Consider the following 14,033-nt stretch of genomic DNA (forward strand, 5'->3'; position numbering starts at 1 on the left):
TCCTCCCTGATTTTCCTGGGAAACACGAGCAGCTAGGTACCATGGGAAGCTCCAAGGGGTAAACTTAGAAACAGCCTGCAATTCCTCTAGCTTTCTGCTGAGGAAATAGATACTCCACAGGAGACAGCTCACACGTTCAGGAACTGAGAACCCAATAAATAAAAGCTAGAGGGCTTCCATTAAGGACATTACTCATTTTGTAGTCCAAAAGCCTTATGTATTTTCTCCCCAAATGTCTTTTCGCACCTCCTGCCTCAACTCAGGATGTGTAAGTAGCCATACAGAGATCCAGAAAGTATAACTCTTACTATTGTAGCATTTGTGTGTTTTCTATCCAAATTGATAGAAAAACCAGGTTTCTAGAAGATTTGTCATTATTGTTAACTGAGTTTGCTTTTGCTGTATTTTATTATCATAGCTCATACATACGTAACTACAAATACAGTTGCTATTTTTAACCTGCTGTGTAAAATCCAAATCAGGAGAATATTTGCCATGGCTCCAAAGTCAGGATGAAAGGCAGAGTTAAAATGAATCCATGAAAAAATATTTTTTTCACTTTCCTTTTTCACTAGTTGGATTCAAAAGTTTAGGGCTGTAGCTACATTTAAATGGTGATATAATGTAATAGAAATGTGGCTGGAGCTGAAAGGAGATGAAAGACAGTTCTAGACTGGCTGTGCTCTATTGACCAAAAAAAAAACATTTTTAGGGAAGGGAGAGCACTTCTCCCAGTTCCTTTTGCAAAATCGCTTCTATTTGCTTTGTTTTGATAGGAGTCTGTTAGACTTGAAAGTTAGACTTGAAAAAGGAAAGGCAAGAATTATTTTCCAGTGCAAGAAATAGGGAATATGCTGAATATATCACCCAACCTCATAAATGCCTGGAAATCTGAAAAGCAAGCAAGCAAACGCAACAACTGCTTAACACCTCCACCCTGATAGGTTTCATAAGATAGAAGTTGCCAAAATTGTTTTGTACCTTTTTTTTTTCCTAGGGAGAAACTCATGACAGCTACAGCTAATGATGAAGTCTTCTAGTTTTAAATTTTTAGTTGCATAATCCAGTCTCTCTTGCCGGCGGCGTTCAGCAGAATACCATTGGCTCTGTGTCCAAGCCCTCTGCAGCACCGGCAGACTGCGAGTGAGAACACAGTATTATCTTAATTACTTTTAATTAAAATGAATGCACGCACACACACACACACACACACACACATGCACATAGAGAAAGACTCTGTTTTTCTAGTGGCTTGGCTTCCTTTTCCTTACTGAAGGGAAGAAGTTAAACTTTCTCATTAAATGTTTATATAAAAATGAAATAATTCTGAGGTTAACCAGAAATGCAGCTTAATCTTGTATAAAAACATGCGTGTGATTTTTGGGGGGGGTTGGTTTTTTGGGGTTTTTTTGCTTTTTTTTTTAGTTGCACAAATATAGCTGAAACTTGAAGTTGGCAGAGAGTACTGTTTAAAAATATTTAGTCCCAGCATGTAAAAACTCGTTTTGTTACAGAATTCCTTTGTGAGAGGTGTAGCTATGCCATGTCTCTGCCAAAGTGATGGGAGCCATATCGGCAGAGCGCCTCTTGGAAAATAGCTCGTTTTGGGCTTGTAGTTGCAAAATTGAAATCGGAATTTACATGTTTTATACATTGCTTGGAAGGATACCACATCTAGTAATATTTTTTAAGAGAGTGGAAGGAAGGAAAAAAGAGCTTGCAGATGGAGCCGAGGCTTTGCTCTGTTAGAACATGTCGGGATGAGCAGAGGTATGTGTGATGACACCTAGCATGTACCACTGAGAGCTCTGCTTTATTCCCCTTAGCTGTCATCATGTGCTGTAGTTATGATACATACGCCTAATTTTGGCTACATACCTCATCTTTCCCTTCCCTGGGCGTGTGTAAGCTTTACAGAATAACAGGAGCTACTGATACATGTGATGCTGTCTGCTGCTTGGGCACAGCCCCTGCTCAGTTTCTGGTATTGTAAGAGCAGTTAAAGGCAGCATTTTGGGGTCACTCTGCCTCATTAATTGTTGCCATGATTGTCCCCCAAGTGCAGCTGGCCAGTTGTCTGGCTCAGCTCTTGGCTCACCATCAGGTGGATCTGAAGCCTGACTGAGACCAGAGGGAGGAGGGCAGAAGGAGGACTTGGTCTTTGCTGTGGCCACCATGGAAAGGGCTGAGTGGGAACCCCCATTCTTCTCAAATCAGGTATAATCAGGTGGCACGAAGGCTTTGTGTCCCTGTGCAGCACCTCAGGAAAGCTATGGACACCCACATGCGTGGTCACCTGCACATCAAGCCACAAAATTACACAAATAAGTAAGTGATACAGTAAATTGTGGAGATTTAGGGCAGACTGCTCTGAACTAAGGTCACTTACGGACATCATTAAAGGAGCTGGTTTTATTCAATTACATGTGCTTAACAATTTCTCATTTAAAAAATCAGGAATAGCAGAGATCATTTGCTCAGAGACACAGGATACACAGAATCAGAGGACGGTTAGGATTGGAAGGGACTTTAAGATCTCCTTCCACCCCTTTACTATGGCCAGGGACACCTTCCACTAGACCAGCCTTCTCAAAAAGTAATACCTGTCCTTTCCATTTAAGAATTGCAAAGATGCTGCTTCATCAGTACAGGCCTGTTTTAAAGTAGGCAGTCCAATGCCTGCTCATATGGGATGTGTCTTTATTAAACAAGGAAGAAAGAAGTCTGTATTTTTATAAAAAATAATATCTAATTATAGCCTATCATTGCTGAGGGTAGGAACTCATCTGTTGCAAGGCAGTGTTCCTAAATACAGAACCATAGAGATGTAAGTGCTTTAATCTGAGGAAAGCTAATAACATTTTACAGCATAGCTGCTTAGAGATCAAAAAAGCCTCTGTCACACTGAGGCACTTGTGTGGCCTGTGAGGGCCTTGCACACTTCAGTTGGGAAAATTTTATGGAGCAACAATCATATCCTAAGCAAATTCACTCCATATCTCCCGTGGTTCAGTGCATGAATCTGAGGAGTGAATGGATACTGTCTCAAAAGCATGATGCTAATACACTTCATCATTTTCTGGTTAGAACAGATTATTTTCCCTTTGCGAAATGCCCACATTTATAACTGTATCACTTTGCCCAGAGAAGCTGTGGATTCCCCTTCCCTTGAAGTGTTCAAAGCCAGATTAGAGCTCTGAGCAACCTGGTCTAGTGGAAGGCGTCTCTGCCCATGGCTAGTTAGAACTAGGTGATCTTTAATGTGCCTTCCAGCCCAAACCATTCTATGTTCCTGTGATCCATTCCATTTGAATCTACAGATCATAGAATTTGAGCAGAATGAAGAGATGCACATACAGGGGGATTCTTTGTCTTTCAGAGATAGGTCAAAATTTATCACTAGGTGATCAATAATTCCATAGTATTGGAAACGTTTTCTTTCATATAGAACAGGATTTGTGCAGTCTGTAACAATTTCTCTGTGAAGAGAGCCGTGTTTTCTTGTCTTTGCTTGGTTTATACATGAAACAGGAAAGTTGAAACACAAGAGAAGTACTAAATTCAAGCCTTTTTGAAACACATCAGAAAGTTCACCCCTCAGCAGCTAAGACCCTCTCAGTTTAGACCATTTTAAAGAAAAAAAAAATTGTGACATCTTAAAATAGCATTCTTATCTAGGGCAGGCCTCCCCAGCAGCTCTCCACTGCTGGAGCATGACGCATCCCACTTGCCGTGCTCCCCGCTCCTCCCATGCCGACTTGTCGAATCCCCTCTGAGTCCATCTCAATATCCCAGCAGCAGCAAGCTAAGGCTTTTTCTATTTTTTTTTTTTATTTCTGGATTAGTTTTCTGATGGTCTGGTGCATTGAATCAGTGAATGAAAGGACCAGCTTAGCGCCGGAGCCAGCACAAGAGCCAGGCGGGAGCCCACAGCCGGCAGCGGGTGGTGCCTGCACAAAGGAGAAGGGGGAAAGTGGGGCCGTGCAGTCCCACACCGAGCAGGAGTGACCTGCTGGGGGTGGCACAAACCTCGAGGGATTTTTACATCTCTGCCCAGCACTGCTCTGAGCCCTCTACAAATCCCTTGCAGGGAGTCGTGCGCTGCTGGAGCCACATTGAATTATTTATGTGGATTTTAGAGTACAGTCAGCAACCTTTCCCACCAGCTACTCTCTGCCTATGGAGCATCTTCTTGCTTTGGAAAGCCATCCATGCCCACCTTTTTTCCTTAGTCTCAGGCAGGTCCTGAGAGCCTTCCAGCAACCCCAGTTTTGTGGGGACAAGCCTGTTGCTCCCACAGAGCAGCTCCTGGCGCAGGGGTGGGTAGGACGTGCGTGACACGGGCAGGAATTCGCCCGAGTGAGAGACACAGATGTCCTGACCTGAGAGTTATTAATGTCTTTTTGAAATGCCGTGTGTGAAGCTTTTATCCCTCCCTGGCTGAGCGGGAAGGCGGCAAAGGCGAGTCCCCAGGCCTGCTCCCGGCTCCCTTTGAGGTGCCCGGCGGGCGCTCAGCCTCGCAGGTACTGCTCCGCCAGGAAGCGCCCCAATTTGCGCTATTCACAACCCGCAGGGCACTATTCTTGTTTCCAAGCTCCTAATCCCTCTCTCACACACAATCCCTTACAACTTCAACTGGCGGGGTGGAGGAGCGAGTTAAAAAGGAAGGAAAAAGGAAAATGAAACACAATGTACGGCCAGGCAGTGGCTGCCAGTTACGGCGCACACAATCGACACCAGCTGCAGCCCAATTAAACCCGACATTCACAGGTGTTCCCGGCACACTCGGCCCTAACAAAACCACTTTCTTGAAAATACCTAAGGCTTTAACACAGAAGCTCTCTCTCTCTCTCTTTTTTTTTTTTTTTTTTTTTAAAGATTCTTTAAAGCTATTTAGAACACTTTAAATACAAAGAAGCTGAAAAGGACTTTCAGTTCGCTGGAAAGAGTTGGTGCTTAATGCCAGAATGGGGGAGAATCGGCCCAGCTGAATCAGCCAGTGTAACCATTGGTTTCGGGGGAAAGATGGGCTATGCTGAATGCTGTTTATTCGGAAAACAGGAATGGGCACCGGGCATTTTACTGTTGCTGGGAGTGGAATTGGGAAGGAGGGAACCACTAGGTGTAAATCTGCCTCTTTTGGGGACTCATCATTGTTTGCACCATAGCTGTGAGCTGGTGTGTGGCTCTGCTTCTTACTGATCTGTGTGTGTGGCTCAGATAGCAAATTTTAATTCTCCTTTCCTCCCAGGATACTTTGATAGTGGTGCCTTTTTGACTTTGAAGCAGAATTCTAAAATAATTGTTTATTTTCTGATCTTAAAGCACTTCCTGAGATGATAAATCAGTCCTTTAAGAAAGTAATGTACTGTTTTTCGTACATTACTTCAAAATTATTCCCATGCTAAGAGATTAATGCAGACAGCAGATGAACACATCAGTCAGTAATTTGCTCTGACTCCATTGAAAATGAGAATTCTGTTCGTTAAACTTCAACTTGTAATGATATTAATAATAACAGCCAAACTAGGGGATATGCTGGTACTCACAGATTCAGTAGCTTTTGACCTCACCTGGCTGGCTCTTCCTTGTTGCAGCAGCACCCATGTAGTTACAGCTTAATTACGTGGTGCCTGGTGTGTTGCTGTTTAATCACTGCTCTCTCTGACAACCATTTGATATCTTCATTACTGCCTTAGCAGTGGGTGCTGAAAGCCACTCTGGATTCAGATCCAGTTACAAAATATCTATTTTGCCCCTCCCTACAGCAAGATGTATTTTTGCCTTTGCAATAGGGCTAGGATGTTATTCCTATTTCTCACAACACACAGAAATCCAAAAGACTGCGCTTTTGTTTGTTTGGGTTTTTTGTTTGGTTTTGTCAGTTTTTTGGTTTTGTTTTTTGTTTGTTGTTTTGTTTCTGTTTTTGTTTGGTTTGTTTTGGAGTTTTTTGTATACTGAAAAGGTAAAAATTACGATCTCTTGTGTTTGTATTTGAAACTCATTAAGAATTGCCTTGCAGTAGGTAATGCAGGTAGGTTCTCAGCATTCATTTATGGAGGCAGGCAGAGGCTATTCATGCTGCTAAATGCAATGGGGAAAAAAAAGAAAATCACCCAAGCTTCAAATTCACAAATGATTTGACCTAACTTAGAAATTGTCACTTGGGAAAAGATGCTGGAGGCCATGTGGATGATTTCCTGAGAAGAGTCATCTTGGCACAAATGATGAGAAAGGAGCTGCAAGCAACCCAGGGACACAGCTACGGCGGGGACAAGCCCCTCTGTGCCCTGCACAGCTTCAGGCACTCAGCAGTGAGAGTTCAGGGCAGAACTAGCCAAGGCAGTGATGGCAGATGGGAGGAAGGATGGACAGGTTGAGCAGGAGCAAGGTCTGAGTCACTGAGGACTCTTCAGCTTGCAAAGACTTGACTGAGAGCGGATGAGATATAACTGTAAAATTGTTGATGGAGGGTGAACAGGGAAGAGAGGATGAATCACCATTCTCATAACACAGGGGCTAGGAGGACTTGCTGAAATTGCCAGGCTTAATACAAACAAAAGTGCTTTTTTTTATATAAGCCATGATTGGACCGTGGCACTTGATACAGGATGATCTCGTGGAGGCCAAAAGGAGAAGTGATTTAAGGAAGTCATGGGAGAAATCCACTGGGGACAGGCCTGTGTCAGGGGTTTGAAGCTGGTGATCTGGATGCAGCTTCTGGGTTTGGAGTGCTAGGCCTGGGAAAAATCTGTGCCTTTCTGCAAAGGATCTCCTTCCTCTGCTGTCAATTACAGCCCCTTCTGCTGCCTTCCCTTTTTGCCTCACTTGACCCAGTCTCCAGAAATGACATTTAAAACCCTTCAATTGCTCTGTCTGGTAAGAAATGTCGTAACGTGGCTGTGACAAGGAATCTCCATGACAGACCAGTGACCTTAGGCCAATAATGCCTAATTCACCAGATGAATTCACTCCGCTGTCACTGTGGCTGCACTACTACTTGTGTTTGCTTTCCACAAGTGATTTAGCTTTACCAGCTAGTGAGAATGCTTGTGAGGACTTTTGTTTTTTAAAGGTTTGCATACTTGAACAAAGAAAAATAATCAAACTTGCCTTGTTGAATATCTTACCTCAGAAACGTGATCCTCTGGGTTAGCCAAGGAATGGAAACAACTCCATGTGACTCTGACCAGACACAAGAGACTAAATTTTCAACACCGTGCCGTAATGCCTGCTGTTTATTACTCAAAAATATATAAAAAATTTAGTCTACATTCTGAGTGCAGCCAGGAAAAGGGAGAACAGTAATTCCTGCCTAAAAATTCTTTCCTCGTCCCTTAAAACTGACTGAAATGATTTTGAGAAACCAAAAATAATCAGTTTTATTGGTGCTTCCTCACGTCTAGTAATTTTCAGTTATCACAGAACTTACGTCTCAGTGTTTTAAGAATAAAATTAAAACCAAAAAAATCCTTTGGTGATTAATTACCATCACTGTTACTGATAGCGTTGGCAGAGCATAGAGAACAGGTGAAAGCATCATCAGAACCATCAGCCTATGGGTGAATTCCTCCTGAGTGTATCAGTGTACAATTGAAATGGGAAGAAATATGATTGGCAGTGGTGTTCTTCGGTTTTGGATGTGGCAACTTGACAGTGTTTCCTTCAGCTTCTCCCTCAGTAAAACAGTTGCTAACAAGTGAACACCTTGTCAGTGACACACTGCTTCAACATTTGATGCTGTGGATGGGTGATGGTCTCTTGAGAAGAATGGGGCAGTCAAAACCTGCTGGACTGCATTTGGTGTTTTTTTTATTTAATAATGCCTATGAAAACTTCCTGAGGGTCTCCTCATTTTGTGGCCTTAGTGCAGTATTTATCAAGGGGAAATGGACCCCTCCTTGAAAGACTAGCACGAGTTAAGAGTCCAAGATGCTTGGGATCTGTTTTTTCATCAAGAGTCTTCCCCTTGTGAAAGAATTCTGGGTTTAGTGGCAGGCAAGGAGTGAAGAGGGAGTTTGATCTGGTGTGTGTTTTTTCCTTTAAGTAGCTTAATATTAGAGAATTGGGCACATAGTCACAATGTCTGCTTAGAGAAAAACCTGCACAGAAAGACCAGGGCCTCTCTGTTAACTTTCTGGGTGATGTATTACTGACCTCCACGCGAAGCTGGTGCACTAAATCTCAGCTGCGCTTCCACATTCAGCTGTCTCTGAAGTCCTGAAAAGCATTAAAATGCGTAACAGCAGTGTTTAGCTTTGGTGCTCATTAGAGCAGCACAGAACTAATAGTAATATTGTTGTAACTTGACAAAGCCATCTAAATCCATGCATGTTTTCTTGTGAAAGCTTCCTAAACATGCTGCTAAATCCCCTAAAAAGCTACTAAACGGCTTTGGCAACCATTAGCAGAGCATAAGCAGGGGAACTCCTTTCAGTAAGTGAACAAACAGAGAAAATATGCTGAATAGCTGGACAAATGTGTTTCAGCTGGCTCTTTCATTTACAGATATAAGGGAGCAGTCAATATCAATCACTGTTTTCCCTGTTGCACTGGAAATCACAATATCTCTTTTCATTCCACAAGCTCCTTTCACCACAGTAATGTGTCTTTAGAGTGACACTGGCATCAGTCTGTTTCCGCTGTCTGAAGTCCAGAGAGCTTAAAAACACATTGCAGGGTATGAGACCCTAACCCTCCTCCCCTTCCACACACCCCTCTCCTCTGAGCCTCCTTTTGGAATTAATTGTTTTTATTTCTTCCCCAGTGCAAGGCTGGGAAAGAAAAGTACCCACAGAGCCTGGGAATATCTGCTCATGCACTTTGGGGATGGAAAAATGTATCGCTGGTGGTTGGGATTTGAATTTATCAGGTGTTGTGGGGAGTTTAACACAAGGTAATATGATTAGTGAGTTAATTTACAGCATGCTGCAATGTGAAATGTAATGTAAGTGTGGTTTGAACTTCGAGCTATATCCTGTTCCTTGGATGTCCTAATTGCCCACAACCTCATTTAAAAAAAAAAAAAAAAAAAAAAAAAGTTGGAAAAACTCTACCTGTGAGTATCTGGCATTAGGAGTGATTTGATGTTCTTGTGTTCGCTTTCTTCCTTTCAAGTAATAATAATAATAACAATAATAGTAATGTGTGGTTGGTTTTTTTATTGTTTCTTCGCAGATAACAGCAGTCTGTAGGGAAGCAGCCCTCCTAGCTCTCCAGGAAGACATCCATGCCAAATCTATCATGGCCCAGCACTTCCGGAGCGCGCTGGCAGTCGTGAGCCCGAGGATTCCCGACTCATTAATCCAGTTTTATGCAGATTACCAGAAGCAAAGTGGACTGCATGCGCTCTGAAAGGCAAATTAATACATACCCCATTCACTGTGTGAATGGCAAATTTCCTTTGTAAAGCTGTCAGAAGCCAAAGAGTTTTTTACTGTGAGTGAGTGGAGCGTCCGGAGTTAACTGAGACGCAGAATTGCTGTAATAAAAGTCCCTGTGGAAGTTTTGAGTGTCATAGATATTCTCCTAAACTTTAGATTTTACCATTTTTTTGATATAACCTGCATGGTAGAGGTAGTCAGATTTCTGGTTTTTAAAGTCAGTTTATCTCAGAGTATATCCATGTATCCAAAAAAATGATCAGATTCTGAATTTTGGATGGATTGTTGGTCCTAAAGAGAGAAGCAACAAATGCTATTACTGCCTTCATTTGTTCCTGTCTCAATCACAGTTTAATCCCAGGGATCATCGCAGTGAGGTGCAGACCCTTGGAGTGGCCTCACTACAAAAAATGCTGAAAAATATTGTGAATCTTTTGATTTATACTCTCCAGCAAAGCAGCCAAACAGGCTTTCCGAGATAAAGTCAAGGCACCTTGATTGACTACAAGCAGACATTTATCTTTGGTCTTCACCAACTCCTTTTTAGATATACTGGCAGGTAGGCACCTTAAAGACTGTCCACCTCCTGACTAACCTGAACCCACTGCCATGTCAGTGAAAGCTTCTTCTTGTTGATGTTTATTTCTATCAAAATAAATAGGAATGTTGATAAATAAAGAGATAATTTAAAGCTGGCCACTTAAAATCCTTAATGAATCTTAATTAATGAATAAGGAAACCTCCTTGCAAAAACTGTGGTAAATGATCACAAAATACTTCAGGGACAGATACAATCTTCTCAAGTTGTTTCTTTGTTATATCGTCTGTTGAAATGATGACAGGTCCTTGTGGGGTCTCTGCTCTTGCACTCAGGATGAAATGCAGTTAAGCAAACTAATATTTAGCTTTTTTCCCCACAGCAGAAAGACTGAGCTTTTCTAGTCCAGGCATAAAAAATTGAGGGAAAGATTAACCAAAACGAACACAAACTTCAACAAAAAGGTAATTTCTTCACCTTGATTATAGTTTTTCTCTCTTCACTTAGTTTCACAGTGTACACATTTTGTAGCTTTTTAATCTGAAATCTACTGTTTTTAAATGACAGCTTTTTAATTACTCTCATTCTAACCCATTGTTGCTGTAATTAGCATTTAATTTTATTATTGCTGACAAGGATTAGAGGATGTGGAAAAGGGGGTCGTTTACGTAGTTCAGCTGATGTGTGTGAGATTTTTTCTTTTTTTTATTGTCTCTTTAATAGTACAACACACAGAGGGAATTAAGAAAATTATAAACTGGAAAAGTTGCCTTGGGGATCAAGACTGCATCTGAAACTACTTTATCCTTCTTTTCTAAATTCTGCATACTCCAACTTGGAGCTCAGGATGTGAACCATTCATCATAACCATTAAATTTTTGAGGTTTCCAGAAATTAAATGCCATACCTTTATCCCCTGGCACTTCACTCCAGTGTCTGCTCCTGAAGGGAAGAAAGAGAGACTGCAGTTTTTACTGCCAGTAATGAATTCTATTTGTGATTTTGGAGCCTAAAAATAACACTGCATGGTGCTCCAGATGAGTGTTAAAACTAGATGGGCAGTCCTTGGGAAGTGCTCAGGTTTGTTGGGAACATGCACTAAAGAGTGAATGTGAACTGAGAAACTAGAAGAGAGGCAGGTGGGAGCTGGCTGCCCTTTCCCTGTGTGGACTCCTGGTCCCATCAGAGTGGATTTTGCACATTGAATTTTAGGACATTAGGAAAGAATGCTGGCCCATGTCTGCTGTTTGTGCCTTGGGAAAAAAAATCCCATCCCTGCAAACATTTATCCCTGTACCTGTATGGTACCACATTTATCCACAGGGTACTGAATCTCTTGGTGCACACCTACATGCCTGAAGTGATTTTAAATGCAGGAAGCTCTTTTTGTCCTTGCATTTGTGGAATTTGATTTTTAAAAAAACTAATATATTCTTTAAAAAAAAAAAAAAAAGCTATGACAAATTTGCAAAGTCCCTAGGAGGTGCCTGGTGCTCCCAAAAAATTCTGTTTGAAAACCTTTGCCAGTCTGATGCTATTCAGGATCTTAGTCCATTCCAAGCCACTGATAAATTGAGATTTAAATGAATGTAAGATGATTCTCTGTCTCTTTCCTAAAGACAGATGACTATTACTGTGGATGAGCAAATTGAAACCCACTTATCAGAATTCTGGAAAATGACCAAAAATTCAGTTTTGATGAAAACACAGGGGCAGTGTAGCCCTTTCATAATCCCTCTTGGTGAGAGCTGTTGCACCCTGAGCCTCTCATTGGAACTTACTGATGAGGGCACTGTAGGACAGAGCACTCCAGGAGCATCTCCTGTCATTTACAGGAGCAGGTTTTAGTTCAGAGCTGACTTCTCTCAACATGTTCTGCTGAACACCTCGTGCCTTGGCACCGACTCAGATCTCGTGCAGTGTGAGCTAATAAAAGCCTGAACACCTCTGTGCAGCAGAGCAACTCAAAGATAGAGGCACTTCTGCTGGGTTTTGTTGTTGTGTTTCCATGAGATTGAATTTTAATAAAAGGATTGAAGCTCAGTGAACCTCAGCAGAGAAAGCATCTGAGAAGAACATCTCTGTCTCATCCTCTCTTTAACTGCTTGGACTTACTTCTTTACCTTCTTTAAAAACACAGTCTTTTTCCTGCCTGCTGTTATCTTTTGGAGCCAGTTTTTGGCCCAAATACTGCTTGAATTGCAGAATTGTTAACATTAAATCCACTTTTCAACATTTCAGGCACGTTTTGTTTAAATACAAAATCTACCTTTTTCCTCCAATAACAACCTCTTGCAAAATGGCATAAAATGTCTTTTGACAGTTTGGCCAAAAACGACCAGGAGAATATTTATGATCAAAATGCAAAATTGTCTTAACTTGAAAAATAGTTCAGTCCTGTGTTCTAACTAATGCATAAAACAGATTTTTACTGCAAGTATGATATACAATTCTTAATCCTGGAAGAAAGAATAAGGTTTACTATGGATAATTTTCCTGCATCCTCCAAATGAGAGTAGAACATAGGTTTTACCAAACTCAGGTGCAAGGGCAAACATCAGGGACAGAATAAAGATAATTTTTTTCAAAGATGGTTATTCAAAACCATTGAATTTAGACTTGTTGGCACTTTCCAGTATTATGTCCTTGATTCTGTGTGTTGGCTCTTCCCTTTCAGCTTCTTTACTCATTTTAAATATCAAAGTGTGGCATTTCCCCTCCAGAAGCTGGGCACATACCAAACATAATGCTCCTGGAACTGAGCATCCATGGAAGGTTGGGAGTGATGCTTCCCAGTGAAGCAGGGGTCAGACTCTGCTGATGGGGTGTGGAGAAGGGAAAAGTGGGAGCCAAAGCTGGTGTTTTGCCATAGTGCCTTCAGTGCCATAGAACTGAAGATGAAGTTCAGTGATGGACACAAGTTGGTGGGCAGGAGAACTGTCCCTCATTATTACAGTCAGGGCTGTGAGGAACCTGACCCTGAAGGATTTTGGTTGTTTCTGGCTCTGCCAGAGAAAGCAGCTGATGTGTGGGTGAACACTAGAAATCAACACTAGAAATGCCAGTGTCCAGGGGTTGTGGTATCCTAGCAGGTGGTGCTAGAACTTAGGAGGAATTGGACCTGGAAGACAAAGAGTCACCCACTGGAAGAGGTGTCACAACTTTGGCAGAAGGTCCTGAAAGAATCAGTGAAGAGCAGGCACAAAGAACTTGCCTTGCTTCCTGTGATCACAAAGCTGGGATAAAACTGAACGTGGTTGCATTCACATTCCTGAGCCTTGGGATTTTTTCTGTGCTGATGCAGTCTGCAGTGTGGGAAGTGGTGGGATACATTTGGAAAATCAGTTTTGCATTGCGACCCTTTTGTATTTGTGTTTAATATTGTTGCTGTGGTTGTAGGGAATTGCAGTAATTTTTGTCTCCTAGGAACCCCAAATTCTTTTGCTTTTGCTGATACCCTTTTTGCCTTGACACGAAAGACAATACCAGAGGTGGTCTGCTGTGTGCAGTTGGATATGGAGCTTTTCCGAGGGAGCAGGTGCAAGAGGCAGAATTGCTGTTGTGGTTGGGCATGTTTTCCCATTTGGCAGGTCAACATCTGGAAGACAAATATTTCAGCTGAAACCTACTCCTAATCCTGGGGTTTGTGTCTGCTCCTTCTGCAAGTGCTACCTGTTCATTTATTAACCTCCTCTGCTGGAAACTCAGCCGCGTGTTTCCCGGGTATGTTCTGTGTTAAACATTTTAAACGGTGCCATTCTTCCATGCAGACCTAAATCCAGCAGCTCCAGAGCCCTGATAGGAGAAGGAGATGTGTGTTTTCTCTGTTAATTGGCTTGCCAAGGACAGGAGGGATGAGGGGGAGAGAGCTCCACTCCGTGTTTGTGTGGCAGGACTCCAGCAAGAGCACAGGTGTTGTGAGAGGAGGCAACGGCAACCAGATGACATTCCTTCCCCTTGAACTAGTGTGGAGCCATTGCTCAAATTGACTGTGGGTCCAGCAGCTGCACTCCATGATCTTAAAGGTTCATTTCCAACCTAAATGGTTCTGTGATGCGCTTCCAACAAAACTGGAGGCTCACATGTTGTCTGCGTGTGGCTGTGTAAAATGC

General features: G+C 42.2%; 1 protein-coding gene across 6 annotated transcripts in view; it reads left to right on the forward strand.

Annotated features, from left to right (window-relative positions):
* AFG2A (AAA ATPase AFG2A) overlaps positions 1–9,504 on the forward strand; it is a 161,651-nt gene extending 152,147 nt beyond the window's left edge. For 3 of the 6 annotated variants that reach the window (XM_085057831.1, XM_085057835.1, XM_085057832.1), the window contains one exon: positions 9,178–9,504. In XM_085057831.1, the coding sequence (XP_084913957.1) occupies positions 9,178–9,354 (177 nt within the window). In that variant the 3' untranslated portion in view covers positions 9,355–9,504. The remainder of the gene's footprint in view (positions 1–9,177) is intronic. The other 3 variants (XR_014851556.1, XR_014851557.1, XM_085057838.1) reach the window with 2 other exon arrangements.
* The last annotated feature ends 4,529 nt before the right edge of the window (positions 9,505–14,033 follow it).

This window comes from Lichenostomus cassidix, chromosome 4 (genome assembly GCF_008360975.1).
Source record: "Lichenostomus cassidix isolate B80296 chromosome 4, HeHo_3.0, whole genome shotgun sequence".
In the NCBI taxonomy this organism is placed as follows: domain Eukaryota; kingdom Metazoa; phylum Chordata; class Aves; order Passeriformes; family Meliphagidae; genus Lichenostomus; species Lichenostomus cassidix.